The sequence below is a fragment of the Mus caroli genome, chromosome 14 (genome assembly GCF_900094665.2).
Source record: "Mus caroli chromosome 14, CAROLI_EIJ_v1.1, whole genome shotgun sequence".
In the NCBI taxonomy this organism is placed as follows: Eukaryota; Metazoa; Chordata; class Mammalia; order Rodentia; family Muridae; genus Mus; species Mus caroli.
Genome location: NC_034583.1, coordinates 63,612,377 through 63,631,832, shown reverse-complemented (window position 1 = coordinate 63,631,832; position 19,456 = coordinate 63,612,377). Strand labels below are relative to the sequence as shown.

Genomic DNA, 19,456 nt, shown 5'->3' with positions numbered 1-19,456 from the left:
ATAAGTTTCAGTGTCTCTGGTTTTATGTGAAGTTCCTTGATCCACTTAGATTTGACCTTAGTACAAGGAGATAGGAATGGATCAATTCACATTCTTCTACATGATAACAACCAGTTGTGCCAGCACCATTTGTTGAAAATGCTTTCTTTCAGAAATCCTCCTGTCTCTGCCTTTCAAGTGCTGAGATTAAAGGTGTGCACCACCACCGCCTAGCTCACCTTATTGCTTTTAATATTCTTTCTCTGTTTTGTGTATTTGGTGTTTTGATTATTATGTGATGGGAGGAATTTCTTTTCTGGTCCAGACTTTTTGGAGTTCTATAGGCTTGTATGTTCATGGGCATCTCTTTCTTTAGGTTTCAGAAGTTTTCTTCTATAATTTTATTGAAGATATTTACCTGCCCTTTAATTTGGAAATCTTCCTTCTCATCTATAGCTAGTATCCTTAGTTTTAGTCTTCTCATTGTATCCTGGATTTCCTGGATGTTTTGGGTTAGGATCTTTTTGCATTTTGCATTTTCTTTGATTGTTGTGTCAATGTTTCCTATGGTATCTGCTGCCCCTGAGATTCTCTCTTCTATCTCTCGTATTCATATCTTGTAACTTCTTTCCTAGGTTTTTTATCTCCAGAGTTGTCTCCCTTTGTGATTTCTTTATTGTTTCTAGTTCCATTTTTAGATCCTGGATGGTTTTGGTCAATTCTTTCACCTGGTAGTATTTTCCTGTAACTCTTTAAGGGATTTTTGTGTTTCCTCTTTAAGGGCTTCTAGCTGTTTACCTGTGTTCTCCTGTATTTCTTTAAGGCAGTTATTTATGTCTTTCATCATCATCATAAGAAGTGACTTTAGATCCATATCTTTTTTTTTTTGGTGTTATGGTTTATTCAGACCTTGCTATGGTGGGAGAGTTGGGTTCTGATGATGCCAAGTAACCTTGGTTTCTGTTGCTTCTGTACTTAAGTTTGCTTCCCACCATCTGATTATCTCAAGTACTCCCTGACCTCGATATATCTGATTGGAGCCTGCCCTTCCTGTAATCCTGGTTGAATAAGAAATCCTCAGAGTCCAGCTTTCTCTGTGATCATGTGATTCCAGGATCCTGTTATCCTGAGATTCTGGGTGTGTCAGAGTTCTTGGCAGTCAAGCTTCCTATGAGACCCTGAGATCCTGGTGTGAACAATCTCCTGGGATCCTAAGATCCTGGGTGTGTTAGACCTCCTGGAAGTGGTACCTCCTCTGGGGGCCATGGGGCTCTCTGCTGAGTTTGAAACCAAGGTAGATCAGTGCTGACTGAAGAAACCCGAGCCACTGATCGAGTAGGGTTCCTGCGCCCCTGTTCCTATTGGAATAGATGTTGTGTTGTACTCACCAGTGATCCTAAGATCCTGGGAGTGATAGGGCACCTTGGGGTTGGAGAGTCCTCTGGGGACAGTGGGAATGTCCGCCGAGTTTGAATCCAAGGTGGCCTGGCACCAACTAGAAGGCACCACACTAATTCTTTACTTTGACACTCTACTAGCCTTTTTTTTTTTGAAACAGTCAATTTTCAGGTAGGTGTGTCAAGGCAAACACAACTACTTATATTGGGTATCCTTGCTTATGCTGTGAACTTCATTTAGCCCTTATTATATCCACATGATATAGAACAGTAGTTGTCTCTATTTTAAGCTGAGGAAAGTAAGATACAAGCATTTTAACTTTTCAGGTCTCACAGCTATAGGAGTTTGATGGGGTAGCTCCAGAGTTCTGCACAGTTTAGGACTTGACCTACCTAGGTTGAAGAGGAATGAAGAAAGTACAGACATTTTCAGACAAGGTGGGATCCCACGTGTGATTTACGGAATCTCAGCTTGTTTAGAGAATTGAGTTTGCCAACCTTAGTAGGAGGACTCTGTAGGGACTCACAGGCACAGTGATCCCTGAGGAGGAAGCTGCAGTTGACACTTTTATGAACAAACTGGTTTTAGCTGACATTCCATAGTTCCTGGAGTCAGTTCTAGACCCCAAAAGGCTCCAACAACCCCAAAAGGTTCCACCATTCCCAAAGCCTGAGCCAGGAAGTCCTTGCCTTATTCCTATGAGTCCTATGTATCTGGGTCCTTGCTTAGTTATAACCCTGACAGTATGACACATTCATTCAGGACTTCATCTGCTCTCTACAAAAAAATCTGCTACATGCTATCACTAATTATAATAGCAAATAATGATCAAAGTCATTTGAAAATATTTTGTTACAATGGCAAAAAGGATATTGTTCACTTAGTATTGACAGGAATAGAGTAGTATTTCATCAGGTTGGACCTTTTTTTCATAATCAATAAAAAAACTTTTAAGCAGAGGAGAATACAAGTGGTTTGTTTTTTAGTTCATTTTAGCAGTAGTATGAAACGGGTGTTTATTGCAAGGGACTGGTGACTAGGAGACCCACTAGGAGGATACTGAGATAGTTTTAGCTTGTTACTCCTCGGCAATGAAAACAGTAGGAGAGAAGGGATGAAACTGTCAGAGCTTCCCAGGTAATGATATGAGATGAGCAGGAAGAAGAAAATCTAGTGTTACCTTTAAGTTTCTGTTAAAATAAAGCCATGGGAAGTACAGAAGGTAGCGTGTGTACTGAAGGAAAAACAACTGATTTGAATTTCATATGGATTTCATTTTGTAGACCTAGAGCCCAGAAGAAAAGCCTGCAGAGGTGCATTATCCCATGCTTTTATGAGTGTAAGTAAGGCCATCTTGAGTAAGGCCAAGAACAAACCTTCAGGAAAGCAACACCTGAAATAAAAGAACACAAGCCATTAAGCACTTAAAAGGCATGATCAGAAGATTGAAATCAAGGATTAGATGTTAAGGAGAAGCAGAGATTTGTCAGCAATGTTAATTAGATTTGTCAGTAAGAGTTTGATCTTAGTGGCTGTCCTTAGTATAATCTCAGCAGAGTGGTCTGGGGAAAATTTTTTTGATTGTGGTTAATTGAAGTATGATTTTTGAAGCTTTCTGGTTTTGTTTGTTAGACTGGATCCTCAGGTAATCATTCTCTCCTAAAACAAGGTTTTCCACAAAATGTTATACTGGCATTGTGTGCTCCCAAGAGGTATTAATCTCATAATTATGGACTGGAGATATCTTTAAACACACACAGTGCTGTCCAACAATGTTTCACTCCAACTCAATTAGAAACATTTGTACATTTTCATAAAGTATTTGAAAAACAAGGCATAAACTAGAAGATAATTACAGTTAGTTTAGCCCAAAGGAGTAAGTACCTAGAAAGCTGAAAACTTAGGAATCTACTTAAAAGAGGCGACCCACATAGAAATAAAAAGATGCAAAACAGGAACTAGGTAATGTACAATAAGAACAAGATAAGACTGTCCAGATTTTTAAATCTGCATTCTAAGTAGCAGTGAGACTGAATTGATAGAACCTCTCATGCAATGTATGCTGAAAGGAGTGTGATATATTAGGGAAAGTATTTCGTACTGCTCTTCAAAAATAGCAATTACATAATCCTAAGTCTAGCATTTTTCTTCCTGGGTATAGAAGAGTATCTTAAAGGTGTGGGCCAGGAGACCTCGGAAATGTCTCCCCTTTAGCATGTCCACTTGTTATTGGTGTTAGCAAGTCTCATGGGTTAAATGCCCATTCGTCACAGACAATGGATCTATCTCTCAGATATATCTTTGAATCCCAGAATAGTTAAGTGGTCTCTAGGATGAGGTATTTTGTCCTGATGCCTTTGGAACATCTCAAATGTCACATGTCCACATCTTGCATCTTCTTATCCCCAGACCCATCTCACCCATTTTGGGGCTCATATAAGTGTCTTCATATTGCATGGATACTTTAGGTCCAGTTCTTTGTGCTTTCTATTACTGGATCGTGGCCTATATAAAAAGGCTTAACTTAGGGATTTTAAGTGTTATAGTCCAGCAAGCAATGTGTATAAGTTAGATGAATTCCTTTAAGATATATTTCAGATAATGTCTTTAAAGTCCATCAGTAGCTACCTTGTTTCCCGCACAGTAAAAGCCAAAGATCTGACAGTATCTTACAAGGCCCAGGAGACTATTTTTTCTGTCTCCCCACTACCTGTCTGGCCATGTTCCTCTAGTAACTCTAGTATTCTAAGGCAGCTTAAGCATCCTGTCATGTCCCTTAGGCATTTGATACTGGTTGCTTTCTCTTATTAAAAAAAAATGATCATTCAGTGAAACTGAGAATCATCACTGGTCATATTATTTACCTTCAGACATGTTTTCAACATACATACTTGCAAACATTTATGGTTCATCTCACTCTGATTGATTTATTATGTTTTCATTATTTTTAAAAAATTTAAATGAGGTTGTGGTTTAAATTGGAATGGCCCTCATAGATATATGTGTTTGGATACTTGGCCATAGGGAAATGTGTTATCAGGAGGTGTGGCCTTGTTGGAGGAAGGGTATGCCACTAGGGGTTGGGAAGCTTGTTGTTGGAGCTAGGCCCAGTGTGGCACAGTCTCTCCTTGCTGCCTATGGATCAAGATGTAGAGCTCTCAGCTCTGTCTCTAACACCATGTTGGTCTGAATGCTGACATGATGAATAAACCTCTGAAACTGTAAGCCAGTACCAGTTAAATGTTTTCCTTTATAAGAGTTGCTGTGGCTTTACTGAAACAAATGCAGATACTTACAGCCATCCATTGGACTGAGGTGGGGGACCCCTATAGAAGAGTTAGAAGAATTGAAGGAGCTGAAGGGAATGGCAACTCCATAAGAACAACAACAACAACAAAAAAAAGGTTGCCATGATCATGGTGTCTCTTTATAGTGACGAAACCTTAAGACAGGGGTGTTAAGTGCCAAGCCGTGCATATGGACAATTTGCAGGAGTCTAGTTGTGTTAGTCCACCATGTGGAAACTCGGGGTTGAATTTAGGCTGTCAAGTGCTAGTAGCAAACACCTTTACCCTGAGCCACCTCTTCAAATGTAAGATTTATCCATTCTCATTTACTAATCTGTCCCAAATGCCTAGACAGAATCCAGCATGTGGAGGAAGAAGTTACAGAAGATAATACTATCTAATTTTTATAAGCCTCAAAATTAAGTAAATTAATTGGTTATATAAAGGGTTGTTTTCCTTTTATGTTTTTTTTTTTTCTTCATGATACTGGAGTCAGACCTAGGACGGTGTGCATTGTTAGGGTAGCTAAGTAGTCTACCATTAATATACTTCTCTACTAGAAAACTGTAAAGATAAGAATAAAAGCAAACTTTGGAGGAGCAGAAACCTGAGTGGTACAACCTGGCTGGATGGAGAGCAGTGTCCATCACTGGGCTCTACTGCTTAGGTTTAGGGAAGTCACTTCAGTGTGCTTAATGGATGCCATCAAATATTGTCTAACCAACTTCATTAGTAATTTAAAAGAAGAGTATTAGGTCTCTTTATAGTGATTTTGGTAAGATTAGCTGTGAAACAGGATGTACTTAGAGTTGTAAGAAATAAGTTCAAACTGTGCCTCTAAACTCAGCTTTAAGAACAAAGCAGGAAAAGGAGCAGAGAAATCATAGATCTAGAGTTTGGACATTGAAGTCATTGTCTTGACAGCAACTGTTGGGGCAGAAATAAAAAAAAATACAACTCCCTGTCAACATAGCATAGGAGGGCAGAGTGGCCGCTGTGAGAGAGAACAGGGAAGTAAGCGCCCATTCCCACAGCCTCAGGGGAAATGCATTCATAATGGAATAAAAGGTCAGCTATTACCCTTTTCCACTTTAAACAAGTGTCTCTTCACCTCTGGCTGGCTGACTTGCTTTTATTGAGTCAAGTTGCCAGGGCTGTGTCCTGCCAGGTTTTTTTGTTTGTTTGTTATTGTTTTTGTTTTTACTTTCAGGAGAGACACTGGGCCTTTAAATAGGGCCTGCACTTTAACATGTGATTATCATATGAAGCAACCATGCCTTTACCTATGTACCCTCAAGTAACTTAGCTGCTCCTGCCTCAGCTTCTCTAGTAATGATGCCTCAGCTTGCGTTAACAAGGAGGACACTCCACATGGTTCATCTCACTGTGTAATCATTAGTTCTGAGAGTCAGCGATCATACTTTTACTTACAATACCTATCAGTTACTGAGAGGTCCCAAACAGTGTATTTCATGCACTAGTTTATCTAACTTGATTCTCCAACAGTGCTTTGAGGTTGATCATTTTAACCTTTCCACAGGAGATAGAGCCCAATAGTAGTACATTGCCATGCTAGTAAGTATTGGAGCTCATTTTAACTTTTAGTATCATCTAGTACCCAAATCCGATATCTTCCCCACTGAGTTGTGTGTCACAGATCCCAGCCATTGCTTATGTGTGTAAGCAATTGATAAAGTTCCTCTGAACTTATATGCCCTCTTAAGTAATTTACGGGGCATATCTTTTTCCAAAAGAATAAGTTTTCACCTCAATTAACTATTTTTCACTTTCCTGCTTTAAGAATACTATCCACTAAGGATCTTTCCTTAATGTCAAGAGTAAATTCTATTTTTAAAATAATCACTAAAAACAAAGTACACTGACAATAAAAACGGAAGCCTTCATTAGCTTTTAAGGAAAAACAAAACAAGCCTGAAATATATTCCACCTGTAAGGAACTTGTCATTTAATTCTATTGTGTGGGCAATTCTCTCTGTGTTATAGGCATTGCTTAAGTATCGAGCATGAAATGGTCACAAATTATACACTCATATTTTGGATCAAGGCTTTGAATTAATTTTACCCCAATCTTTCTATGTGAAAGATCAGCAGGCTGCGTTAACCAAACCGTGAACACAGAAGAGGATGGTTTTCCATCGCGTGCCTATCCACCAGGTTCTTTTGAATTAGGGTTTACTTTGGCTCTTAAGGCAGAACGTGTTGCAGTCAGGAAAGCAGCTGAAGAAACCTTTAAGTGTTTTGTTTCAGTAGCACCCCAGCGTACGCCCTGCGCTGTTTCCTCTCCCGGTCTTTCCCGGCTCACTGCGGGTCATGTGATACCGGTCACGTGACTCGGTCAAAGGATCTTTTCCTCTTACCAGCTTTGAGGAAAAAAAAAAAAGCGAAACTGTTCTCCAATTAAAGCTGCTAACGTGTACTACGCCGTTTCCTTGTTGGGTTTTCTTGTTCGCTGGCTGCTGCTCCTGTAGAAACAAAATGAGTGGTAAGATTTGCTGATTTTGAGCATTCGCTTTTATTTGAAAACATAGGAAGCTTTTGTATTAACCTAAAGCCGTGTTGTGTGTTTTTAGTGCCAAATCTGTTCGCTTTAGAAATACTACAAATTGTTATGTGGTTATGAAAATTGTAGACTCTATGAGTTAGAGTGATTTTAAATCTCACAGCATGCCCCATTCTGGCTGGCCTCTTGATTTTTTTTTTTTTTTTTCGTGTTTTCTCTTTTAAGACTGATCTGAAAATTGGCATCAGATAATTTGGAAGCCATTGTGCGCGGCAGCAGTCTGCAGTCCGTTGCTTATTTAATTTTAAATGCTTAGACAAATCTGTAGTTTTGTTTTTTTCTAAAAGAAATAAAGAAAAAATTTGAATATGAATGGTAGATTAAGAAAGTCGATAGGTTTAGTTTATGTTAGGTAAAATGAACTAGGTATAAATCATTGATGGTACCTTTAAGAATTGGGGTGGGGAGTTTCTCATATTTAAGGCAAATGACAAACAGAATTGTACCCACTTTTGCAGATTTTAAACATAAGTAGGCCCTTAACAGTAATGCAGTCACTCTGTGCTTTGGGGTAGCTTTTGCCTAAAGCTTGTCAATTCTGAAGGAGCTGTTAGGTGTAGCTACAGTTGTTGAGGTACAGCCTTCTTGTGCCAGGTGGACATGTTATGTACTCCTGTGACAGGCTTGCTTCTTCCCTGGACACAGTCTGCTTTTCTGCATACAGATTTAAGACAGTTTGTAGTTAATTTTCTAGAGCTTTCTGAGTTAGAAAGTATTGTTGGACCTGAGAGGTAGTCATGCATTGTGTCAGTGAGTATCCAGGGTTTAGAGTTTGATGCATGCAGGACAAGCAGCATGGTGCTGCCAGCATTGTAGATCTGAATATCAGTACTTGTGTTTACTGTCTATGTATTGGGGGTGTGGCAGGTTGTGTTCAGTGTTGAATATATCCCACCATTATTTTAGATAAATGTACATAGCACTGATAAATTGTCTTTTTAAAATCTAACTATGTGGCATTTCTGCCTCCGAACTAGAAAATTTACTTAAGTAGTCAAAGTGATCACGTCATAAAGGAGTCCTTTGTGAAACTAAATGATAAATTGTTCCAGCAGCTATCAGAGTAAACTGTGAGCTGAGTCCAGTGGCACATGTCTGTGATCCTAGCATTGTGGAGGCTGAGATGGGAGTGTGGGTGCATCGCCTGAAAGTTACTGCTCTAGCCACAGAGAAACAGAACACCGGGTTTAGTTGTTTTGATTAAAGAACAGTTCTGCTTTGAAGATGCCTGTCTGCTTTCTTTCATTTCCACATCATCTTCATCAATCTCTGTCTGACAATTAATGACTTGACACAAGGTTCAGCTTGGCAGTGGGTGCAAAGAGCCTGCAGTCTAAGCTTAGTGCATAGAGCTCAGTAAGTATTAAATTCCTTGATTAAGTAAACAAATACAATTTTCAATAAAATCTCTGGTTCTCAGCCAATTTTCACATTTTATAAATAATATCTAGGGCGGGTCTTATAATTTAGAAGGCTAGTTTACTGGTTTATGTGAATTAGTTAATGAATAAAGTGACCATTAGTGTACAACTGTCCCCCTTTCTCCAGAGAGCAGAAATGTGTTTTGAATGAAGCCTTTTTAAATAGAGATTTTAAAGAGGCGCTCACAAATGCTATTTAGCAAATTAATAGGTAATGTTTACTTAAATTTAGAATTGTGGTCCTGCTTTCTGTTATGTTTTTCAAGGAAATAAAAACAAAGGTAGACTTAATTTCCTTAAAGACAAGATCTAATGGCTCATGGCACTTACTGACAGTGAGAAGCATTTCAATGTTCATGCGATGTATATCCTAAGAAATGAAACTTAGCTTTTAAATTCCAACTGGACCACTTGAGCAAACTTAAGTTCCCTCTGCCTCATTTCTCTCCGGAAAGTGGGTAATGTTAAATTTAGTTGCTTGATTAAATGATTATGAAGAGAAAAATACATTTAAAACGTGGCTTGTAGTATTAGTGTTCATGAATTATGATTAAGATAATACTTAGAGGGGCTGGAGGGGTGACCCAGGATTTAAAAGCACTTGTTGCTCTTATAGATGACCTGGGTTCAGTTTCTAGCATCCACATGGTGGCTCACAAGCATCCATAACTCCAGACCCAGGAGATCCAACACTCTCTTCTGACCTTCACAGGCACCAGACACATGGCTAAGCACACATGAAGGCAAACCACTCCCATAAAACCTAGTGTTAAGGTAATAGTCAGAAGACCTTCATTTACTTGGAGGACGTGCTGTTACTTAGCTAGCTGTAGAGCTCTTGCTGGCCAGGCCTGGGCACTGCAGCTCCGTGCATTTTCCAGGTTTCTTTTGGACAAGTGTGTGGCTGACACCGTGTAGGTGGCACAGTGTACTGCAGAAGTCTGCACTCGCTCTGCTTACTTTCTAGTAACCACCTCGGCCTGCTCTTGCTCTCCGTCCTTGCATCTCTACCTTCTTCCCTTCTACATTCCCTCCTTTTCGCTATTTAATGTTTCCTCCCTTCCTGCTTCTCTCTTGTCTTTCTTCTCTTCCTCTTCTCCCTCCCCTTTCTTTTCAGTTCCGCTTATTTGCCATGACTTAGTACTTTTATTCTCGAAGCCCAGTATCTTAATGTTTTTTTTTCTCTTTCTTCAAGGGCCCCCATCGCCCCAGGTAGCTCTGATCTCCCCTCCTCCTTCCTAGAAAAGCTGGAATCTGGATTTTCTGGGACCTGCTTGCTTTTCAGTCACAGTGGCCCCGACCAGTGATACCATTCACCTCACCAGCAGATTCTCTGCATGTAAAAGAGGTCACCCTCCCCAACATTTTTTTTTTTTTTTACCAGATCTGTTGATCTTTCAAATGATTATAAACTGGAGCAAATGAAATACTGCAGTCTAAAGTTACTGGGAGAAAAGATCCAAATGAGATATTTTTCTAAAATGTTATTTAAAACAAGTGAGGTTTTGTTCTAGAAAGAATAAAACTTCAAGACTACTTATTTTATTCTTAGAAAGGTGAAGAGAGAATAAGATCGCATTTATAAAGGTTATCTGGAAAGATGATACCATAAAAGTGAAAGACAGAGTGCAAATGAAGTTCACATTGTTTAGAATATATTCAGGGAAAGCAAACTTTTCTCAGAGGAATGCACATGTACATTCCTCCACCTGTACTTAGACCCCTCTACACTGCACAAGTCTTTACCCTTAAGAACCCCTCAGAGACCTTACTATTCCTCCTCTCACTACTCCCCCTTTTGCCTTTGAGTTTGTGTGTGTGTGTGGTGGTGGTGGGGGTTCACTTTCTATTTCTAATTGATTGTTATTTTTAAATTCAAAGTTCAGTTTGATTTTCCTAGTTGCACAATCATTAGAGTCACGTGGGGTATTTGTACAGTAAATAATGATTTGAGATTACAAACTGACGAAGTATGTTGGAAAGCCTGTAAATTTTAGGTTTTAGGTGATACCCATAAGACCTGAGCAAGTTTGAGAACTGTAGATGTACTTAAAGATAATACATATACTTCAGAAAGTAAATGTTACATAAAAACTCATATGTGTTATTCTATATAACTTATATGAATAAGTGTTACATAAAACATAAAGTAAATGGTATATAAAAACTCAGAAATGTTCATTTCTTTCCACCGTATAAGATTACAGCCACTGTTAGCTTAATGTTCAGCTTAGGTGAAGTAATCATATTGTTCTGCGCCTTCCTAAGCACTGATGATTATTGCATCATTTCTGTAACCCATTCAGGTCCTGCTCAGGTTCCAATGATGTCCCCAAATGGTTCCGTGCCTCCTATTTATGTGCCTCCTGGATATGCCCCACAGGTATGCGTTTTGTGTTTTATTTCTGTGTGTGTGTGTGTGTGTGTGTGTGTGTGTGTGTGTGTAGATAGTTAATAGGTAGGTAGTTAGGTAGGTACTCTCCTTGACATTGATTCTGGTGAAAATATGCTGTGAAAGGTCTGGATATTATCCAGAGGAGTATCTTCAGTAAATCCATTTTAAATATTTTACTATATTTGTAAAGGAGGGAAGAAAATATTGGTAGTATTCACCACTCAGAGTTACCTTTAAGCACTAAATTCCAAAAGAAATTTTAGTGTTTTGTCTCCTTGAATATGCAAATTGTGTAACTAAGTTAAATTGCTTCCATGGAGCTCTTTAGATGATTGACTTTAAGCCAGGCTAGTGCTTCCAGCCTTGTTTCATAGAACTGTTTTCAGGTACTTCCAGTAATCAATTGGACACATTGTGGTGAATAGAATTTGTTTCCATGTCTCCTTCTAACCCAGGCTGACCTCAGACTTAGTCTTCCTGCCTCCTGAGAGGCTGGATTGCATGTGTTTGATGCTGTACCTGCCTCTTATACAAGAGCACTTAAGACTGCAGGAGCCAGGTGGTAGTACTGCATGCCTTTAATCCCAGCACTTGAGAGGCAAAGGCAGGTGGATTTCTGAGTTTTAGGCTAGCCTGGTCTACAAAGTGAGTTCCAAGATAGGGAAAACCCTGTCTCAAAAAAAGAAAAAAAGAAAAACTGAAGCCCCTCCTGCAGCACTGAGGACTGAGGGATATCATTGCTGTCTACACTATAGCCATTCCCTGCAGCCCTGAGACTGAGATCAGTGCCATCTGTACCATAATTGCTAGTTTAAAGAATTACGTATAGCTAGGTCAGATACACAGACACATGAAATTAAATTGTAGAACTGAGGTGCTCAGTGTTTTCCACTACTGAGACTCTTTGTGCTCAGTGCTTGTTGAATCAAGTCCCTATTAGGGAATACTCATAGTCTCTTCTAAAAAGCAAATTTGCATTTAAGTGCTCTTTAGACCACGTGTTACTTCCTCCCTGACTATAGCAGAATATCAGTAGACTATTGTGGTAGATTCTTGTTTATATTATGAAACATACCTCTGTGTGACAGCAGAAATTAGTATGGTAGGATAGACGTTGCCTGGAATATCAGACAAGCTGAATCCTTTATCTCAAGCCTTTGCTGGCTGTTGGGTTTAGGGCATATCAGCTTCCTTGACTCTGTGTGCTTGACTTGTAATTCGATGAAGACACGAGATTGTATATTTAGAAAGTACCCTGTAATCGTTGTAGATTAGCCTCTGGTCACTGTCACTACTTAAACTCACTGAGTCCTTCACTTACTATAGTTTCCATTCTACATATGGGCTTAACTAACTTGCTCACTGATGCATTTCAGACCTAAACACCTATTTTTTCCTGATCTTTAAAAATTAGAAAATGTTGATGTGATTTTCTCCAGGTTTTGTTGGCATATTGTCTGTTATTGCTTCTGCTATGTTGCTTGCTCTTCCTCAAAACTTTGTTCACGTATTCAGAGATGATCCTCAAGTATAATTCAGTTCAAACATTTACTGAGTCTTATCATTGCCAAAACTGTCTCACATGCTGTTTACATAAAGATGAGTGGGGCAGTTATTCCAATTACAGGATATTCTTGCAGAGGTGGTGGGGGTTTGAATCTTGTTGGTAGTGGTAGTGGTTGTTTATTTGGGGCTCATGTTTGGCTTACTGTTTAATAGGTTCTCACTATGTAGCTAGACTGGCCTTGAACTCATGATCCCCTTGACTCTGCTCCCTAGTGCTGGAATTAGAGGAGTGAATCCATGTGCCAAGCCTATTCTGTTCTCTTACAATACTTTCTGTTTTTATGACAACCCTCAACCTTCTCATTTCACTCAATCATGAGTGTAGAAGCAAACTTAGTCACTTTTATTGGCATACCTGTGTTTATCAGTTTGTTGACTAATTTTCTTTCTTAAGAAGATAATGTTTACCAGTTCTTATACACAACAGTATTCTACAGATATGTAGTAGTCTGCATCAGCCATCCTTGAAAATGAAAGAGGCAAGACTCTACCTCCCTTCTCCCTCAAGGTTACAAAGGGTTTTTTTCTCTTTTCTTCTTTTCTTTTCTTTTCTTTTCTTTTCTTTTCTTTTCTTTTCTTTTCTTTCCTTTCCTTTCCTTTCCTTTCCTTTCCTTTCCTTTCCTTTCCTTTCCTTTCCTTTTCTTTCTTTCTTTCGTAGGAAGAAACAAACAAAAAGCACAGTCATTGGTCAAATGAGTCTGGTACAAGGAGAGCAAAGGCAGAAGTGAAAATAGAGCTGAGCTGGGTTGTGTTCCATAACAGCATAGCAGAGCAAGCCATAGGGAAGGTGTTAAGGAGTCTAAAGAAAGGTAGACATTTGCCTTGCCTTTATTGGGTGAAAACTGGTTCTAGAAACAGAAACTGCCATTGTGGATGACCTAACTGAAGTCTATCCCATGCCTGAGCGCAGTGTGGAAGCTAGTAGAACTGAATACAAATAGAGAGTGAGGCCAAAGTTATCCAGCTCATTTAGGGACACCAGTCACTATATCCTCAACACCAAACAGCTAGCCTAATGAATACTTAGAAGTCAGTCCATTATCTCTAGATTGAGGTCCTAACTCCCTAGATGGGGAGAAACTAAGATTTCTGTTATTTCCATGAGATCTTAGGTTCCTTGGAGATAGAAGCTGCCTTTTAATTAATTCTTGTACTTAGATATAGTAGGTATCTGACAAGTATTTGTCAAATAAATTGGTAAATTTTAATAATAATCTTTGTGGAAGGATTGTGGGAAGTTGGTGAGTTTATTATTGTTATCTTAATTTAAAAATCAAGATTGTCTCTAGGAAATTTATTAGTTTGAAGTATATATATGAGATAATCTAAAGACAAAAATAGTCTTTTGAAATATTGTAAGTATACAGTAAGCCAATATGCGCAGGTTCTCATTACCCCTAGTTAACATACTCCAGTTCAATGGCACATAATTTCTAATACTAGAAAACCTTAATAAGATCCACATTGTACTCACAGCTAAGCACTTGACACATTGTCCAAAACCTGACACATGAGCATAATGCTAGCACATCAAGAAGCCATAAGTAGAGGGAAAGATGGAGGCATATGTATGGCTATAAGAAAATGTCGATTGTTTGGTTTGGCAGGAATGAAGTGGGATACATAGTAATAACCACTGCCTAGGTCCTTTTATCATTTTACACTACAGTGAGCAACCTCAGCTGTTAGATTTCTAGTATGTTTACCCTTCAAAACAGGAAGAAAGCTTCAAACCAGACAGGCTGTTTAGAAAAGATGCTTTGTGGTCTGTAAGCTGAGACCATATATACTCCTTCCTTATTGATAAGCTCTGGAGCCTGTCCTTTTTGTTGGCTATAGTAATATGCTGTTAATGCTCCTTAAGAAGAAAGGGAAGGAGCAGGAGACTGACACACAACATAGAGGCAGAAATATTTGCCAGAGAAGTTAAGAGAGCAAAAGGGGAACAAAGTAAAGGAAATGTAAAGTTTAAAAAAAGCAAATGGTGACAAGAACAGAAGAAACTGCAGCTCCCTGACAAATGTGAAGTTATTTCTTATGAGCCTTGCATTGCAACATGGAGTAACTTAATATCTTACTGAAAAGTTTATAAAATACCTGACTTTAACTCTTGGATGGCATCATCAAAAATTCTCCTTGGACTACCAGATAGCATAGTAGTCAAGGTGCTTGCTGACAAGCCTGGGGACCGGAGTTAAATCCCCTAGCACCTTCATAAGAATTAAGTGGGATTGGTTTGGGGGCGGAGGGTATTGGGGGACTTTTGGGATAGCATTTGAAATGTAAATGAAGAAAATACCTAATTGAAAAAAAAGAAATGGCAAAAAAAGAGTCATTAAGGTTTAATGATATAATATGCTTTGATACCTTTCTTGCTCTGGAAAAAATAAAATCAAAATTTTATAGTAAGAATAAATAAATGAATGAATGAATGAATGAATGAATAGAATTGCCTCAAAACAAAACAAAACAAAACATTAGTCAAGAGGGGTGAGGTGTGATTCCAGCATTTGAAGACAGACACAGGAGATTCCCAGCAGAGGCTCAGTAGCTACAGCCAGAGAATTGGCGAACACTGGCTTCAGTGAAAGACTCTACCTTAGGAAATAGTGGGCAAGTATCTATTACGGAAGACCTCTCATGTCAGCCACTGACCTCCACATGCATATGGTCCTCTTGAGCCAGACATGGTGGTTCATAACTAATTCAGGGCTTAAGATGTAGAAACAGGATGAACGGGTTCAAGGCTAGCCTGGGCTATAAAGTGGACACTCCCCCCCCCCCCCAGCCATGAATAATCTTATTTCTTTTGGTGCCATGGAGGTGGTAGTTCAGATGAGAGGGGTCCTGTAGGATTGTAGATTTTGTAAAGTAGTGGGGAGATCCATGTTAGCTTAATTATAAGTCTCAAGTTACTCTTTTAAGCTGTGCTTGGTTTTTTAAGTTTAAATTATGTCAGCAGCCAGTGGTGAATCAGTACATTCTTCAGAGCTTCTGCCTCCTAGCAGATCCTGATGCTGTCTTTGGAAAGCAGCCAGATGGGAAGAGCATGGACCTGAAAAGACTAGAAGAAAACTTATAGGAGTTCAGATGAGGACAAGAGGGCGGAGGCTGTGTGTGAACTTGTTGGTGTGTGTGCGCGTGCACTCGCAAGCGTGTACATGCATGTACAAACACTTGAGTGTCAGGAAATAGGGATTTCCTGGCAGAGTGCTCAGGTACTAGTATTTATCATTTAAAACTTGAAGGTGGGGAACTTGTCAAGCCTGGGAAGGAAGCAAAGACAGGAGGAACTCATCTAAGAGTCAGTGTGGTGATGAGTTTCTAATTGAACTGAGTGTTCATATTTCTAATCATACATGTCATTTCTCTTTTTAAAAAAAATCCAGTACTATTCCCAATAATAAGAAAAACAAAACAGATTGACCTTAGACTGGTCACTAAGGCCAGGAAAGCACATATTACCATATAAAATGCCAGATACTAAGCACAACCTTTCTGCCTTCAATGGAAGAAATAAGACCTCCTAGATGGTACCTGTAGCTAAGGAATTGCTTATCTTGTGTTTTAATTTTTACTAACAATCTAACTTTCCTTACTACTTTTACTTTACTCCTCATGGCCAGAGGACCAGCTGATGTGAAATTTGGTGTCTTCATGCTGGCTTTCTTAGCAGCTCTGGAGACCTGAGGCAGTTTTGAGGTCTCTGGACCTCCTAATCATTCATTGAAGTGCTGAAGTGGTCTGTGTTCTTTTGTTCTGGTCCAGATCTTTGTTGCTTTTGTGTTGTTTTCTTGGTTTGGTTTGGCTGCTGTTTCCCAATGACATTTCTGCTGTTACAGTTTAGCTTTTGTAATTGTGGTAAACACACACACACACACACAGCACAGCACATCTTTTACCAAATTAACAATTTTTGGTGTAGGACCCAGTGACAACAAATACATTCATACTCTATCCTCTACAGAACTCTTCACATTGATCAAAAGTAAAGCTCCCAATTAAATAATAACTTCTCTCTCCTCAGCTTGTGCTCTGCTTTAGTAAGAATATGGAATTAGGAGTCAAACTGCCTGAGTTCTAACGTGAGTTCCTGCACACTGCTGCCCTTTTGGCCTTGGGCAATTTACTTAACATCCCTATGCCTGGGTTTCTCCGTCCAAAAATAGAGATAATAGTATCTAACTTTTCTCCATCCAAAAATAGAGATAATAGTATCTAACTTACAGTGTTGTTGTAAGAATTAAATAATTTGCAGTGAGCAGTGAAAAACATGTAAGATGTCTCTGGTCCACTGTTCTCAACAACCAGGACCCTGTCTCTGTATTCCCCTTTGCAAGACTTCCAAAATTGTGCTGTGAACTCTAATTCTCTTCATTTCTTCTTTTAAATGCACCTTAGCCAGTTTTCCCTCTGAATTTCCCAAAACTGTTTTCATGGGGTCACAGTCTTATAACCCATTAGCTAAATCAGTGGCCAATTCATATTGACCATCTACCTGACTCATTAGCTTTTTACAGGTTGAACCTTCCCCCTTAACACCTCTTAACAAACTTCTGAACTCCACAAAGGAATTATGGTTTCTTCCTGTTGTACAGGCTGTCCTTTGATCTTTTTGGAAGTGCAAACTGGTTCTTACTGGTCTACTAAACATTTCCACTTAGATGGCTTATAAATTTATAAAATTCTTATCCTTGAATCCTTTTGAAAACCCTAAATGCTAAACCCCATAAACTTAACTTGTTCTGCCCCAGCCTTGCTCATCACAGTTAGTGGGCACAGTCTTCTCTTCTCTTCCCACATGGAATCGTCAGCTAATTTCTTGCCTTTAAATACATGCATATGTGGGCTACTTCTAAACCCCTTCTGCCTGCACCCTAACCCACCTCCTGTAGCCCACAGTAGCCCACCATCAGCTTTTGCCTAGGTGACAGTGCTGGCTTTCAGAAGTATCCTCACCTTTGTCCTTCATGTCTCTATTCTCAAGTCAGCAGCCAAAATAATCCTATCAAGTAGAAAGTTGTGTCACAGTTTCTAGACCTACTTCTGTAGACATTTTCTCTGGGTAATTTTTACACCGGGTTCATCCCCTGTGTTATAAGACAGATAGCAGCATTCCTGACCTAAGACCCCAAAATCTCCCCAAACACAACCAGATATTCTCTAGAGGGCACAGTGAACTCTGGATCAGAAAACTCTAGGCTATATCACTATGTTGTACAAAATTCTCCTAAATTGTCCATTTCTTTGTTTTGCTCAGAAATAATTTTTAAATGGAAGAGATAATGTTGTATCTGGATTTGGAGGGATAGATAGGATTCACCTGTTTATAGATTAAGAGGAAACAAAATGAAAAGGAAAATAATCTCAACAGAAGAACAAGGTACAGAATGACAACTTCTTGACAAGACCATCCTCACTGCAGCTAGAGTGTAGGATTTGGTGAAGAAGAAGAAGAAGAAGAAGAAGAGGAGGAGGAGGAGGAGGAGGAGGAGGAAGAAGAAGGAAGAAGGAAGAAGAAGAAGAAGAAAAGAATAATAATAATAATAATAATAATAGATTAGAAAGGCTGACTGCTGTGGAGATGCCTCATCGGCACTTGCCGCAGAAGCAGGACTGAACCACATGATTGCCTGGGAATGCAGAAGCAGGGGAGCCTGGCTACTAGGACTGGTTGGTCAGCAGCTTTGCATTTGATTAAGAGACCCTGCCTCAAAATAATAAGGTGGGAGGATAATTAAGATTCCTGACATTAACCTTAGGCCTCCACAGAGACACATGTGCACATATACCTTCACCCTTACATACATGAGAACATGTACACATGCATACCACACAAAGACACAAAGCCAGGAAAGGTAATTGGAGCAATACTGAGAACTAGAAATCCTTTCAGGGTGAGTTGTCTTCTAGGAATTAGGAATGAGAGGGATAACAGAGGAAATGCTGTCACAGCAGATATTGAGGTCTAGTTCACTCAGTCTGTTTTAAAATCTCACTAATGGACATTCTTAGGGTTGAGGCTGAAAAGGTATACACCACTCCAGACTCCCTGTCAGGTTCCAGATGCATCTGATTCCATGCGCTGTACATGCTGTGCATTTGCCTGAAGATTTGCATAGAAATAACATGCATTGTGGAGTATATATGTTAGCTATATTACATATAAGCAGTGAATTCCTTTGGTATTCCAGTCAAGTGTTGTCAAGGAATACTCTCACACTTAAGTAGAAAGTAACTCAGGTTGATCTGTGTCCACAGAAATGTTATACTTGCCAAATAAATAAATAAATACAAGACTTGCTATCCTTAACATATAAAAGGATTTGTTTTTAAATGAGCACTTTTGTATAATAATTTTTCTGTTTTTTCAGAAGTGTATTATTAGCCATTTGGTGTGAAAGGATTCCTAGTTTTGAGATTAAAAATCTCATACCTTTTAGGCATTCCTGTCTGTACTAAAACCCTCACATTCCTAAAGGTCCTGTGAGATCCAAAGGGGGTTTATTTCTTAAAAAATTGATTCTCAAAGTTGTAATACTTTAGAATGTGGCAGTATAGGATGGGGAACATTTTTCGGTTTGTTGGTTTCTTCAGACCAGAATATCACTGTGTAGACCAGGCTGTCAGGGGACTCTGGGATCCTATAGTCTCAGCCTCTGGGTAGTGGGATACAGCACCACACCCTGCTGAGTTCCAGAGAAGGGGAAATATAATTTTAAGCTACAATGCCACAAATACTTTTATTAACCTGGACCTAAGATATCTGGTGCTCTTTAGTCTTCTTACAGCTTGTTTTTTTGATCCACCCTGTTATGATCTAGAAAAC

General features: G+C 39.2%; 1 protein-coding gene across 7 annotated transcripts in view; it reads left to right on the top strand.

Annotated features, from left to right (window-relative positions):
- The window catches only part of Fndc3a (fibronectin type III domain containing 3A), a 153,848-nt gene that overhangs the window by 91,186 nt on the left and 43,206 nt on the right, over positions 1–19,456 (top strand). For 6 of the 7 annotated variants that reach the window (XM_021181265.2, XM_021181263.2, XM_029469236.1 and 3 more), the window contains one exon: positions 10,973–11,049. In XM_021181265.2, the coding sequence (XP_021036924.1) occupies positions 10,973–11,049 (77 nt within the window). Of the gene's footprint in view, positions 1–7,038; positions 7,168–10,972; positions 11,050–19,456 lie in introns of those variants that run through there. The other variant, XM_021181268.2, reaches the window with a different exon arrangement.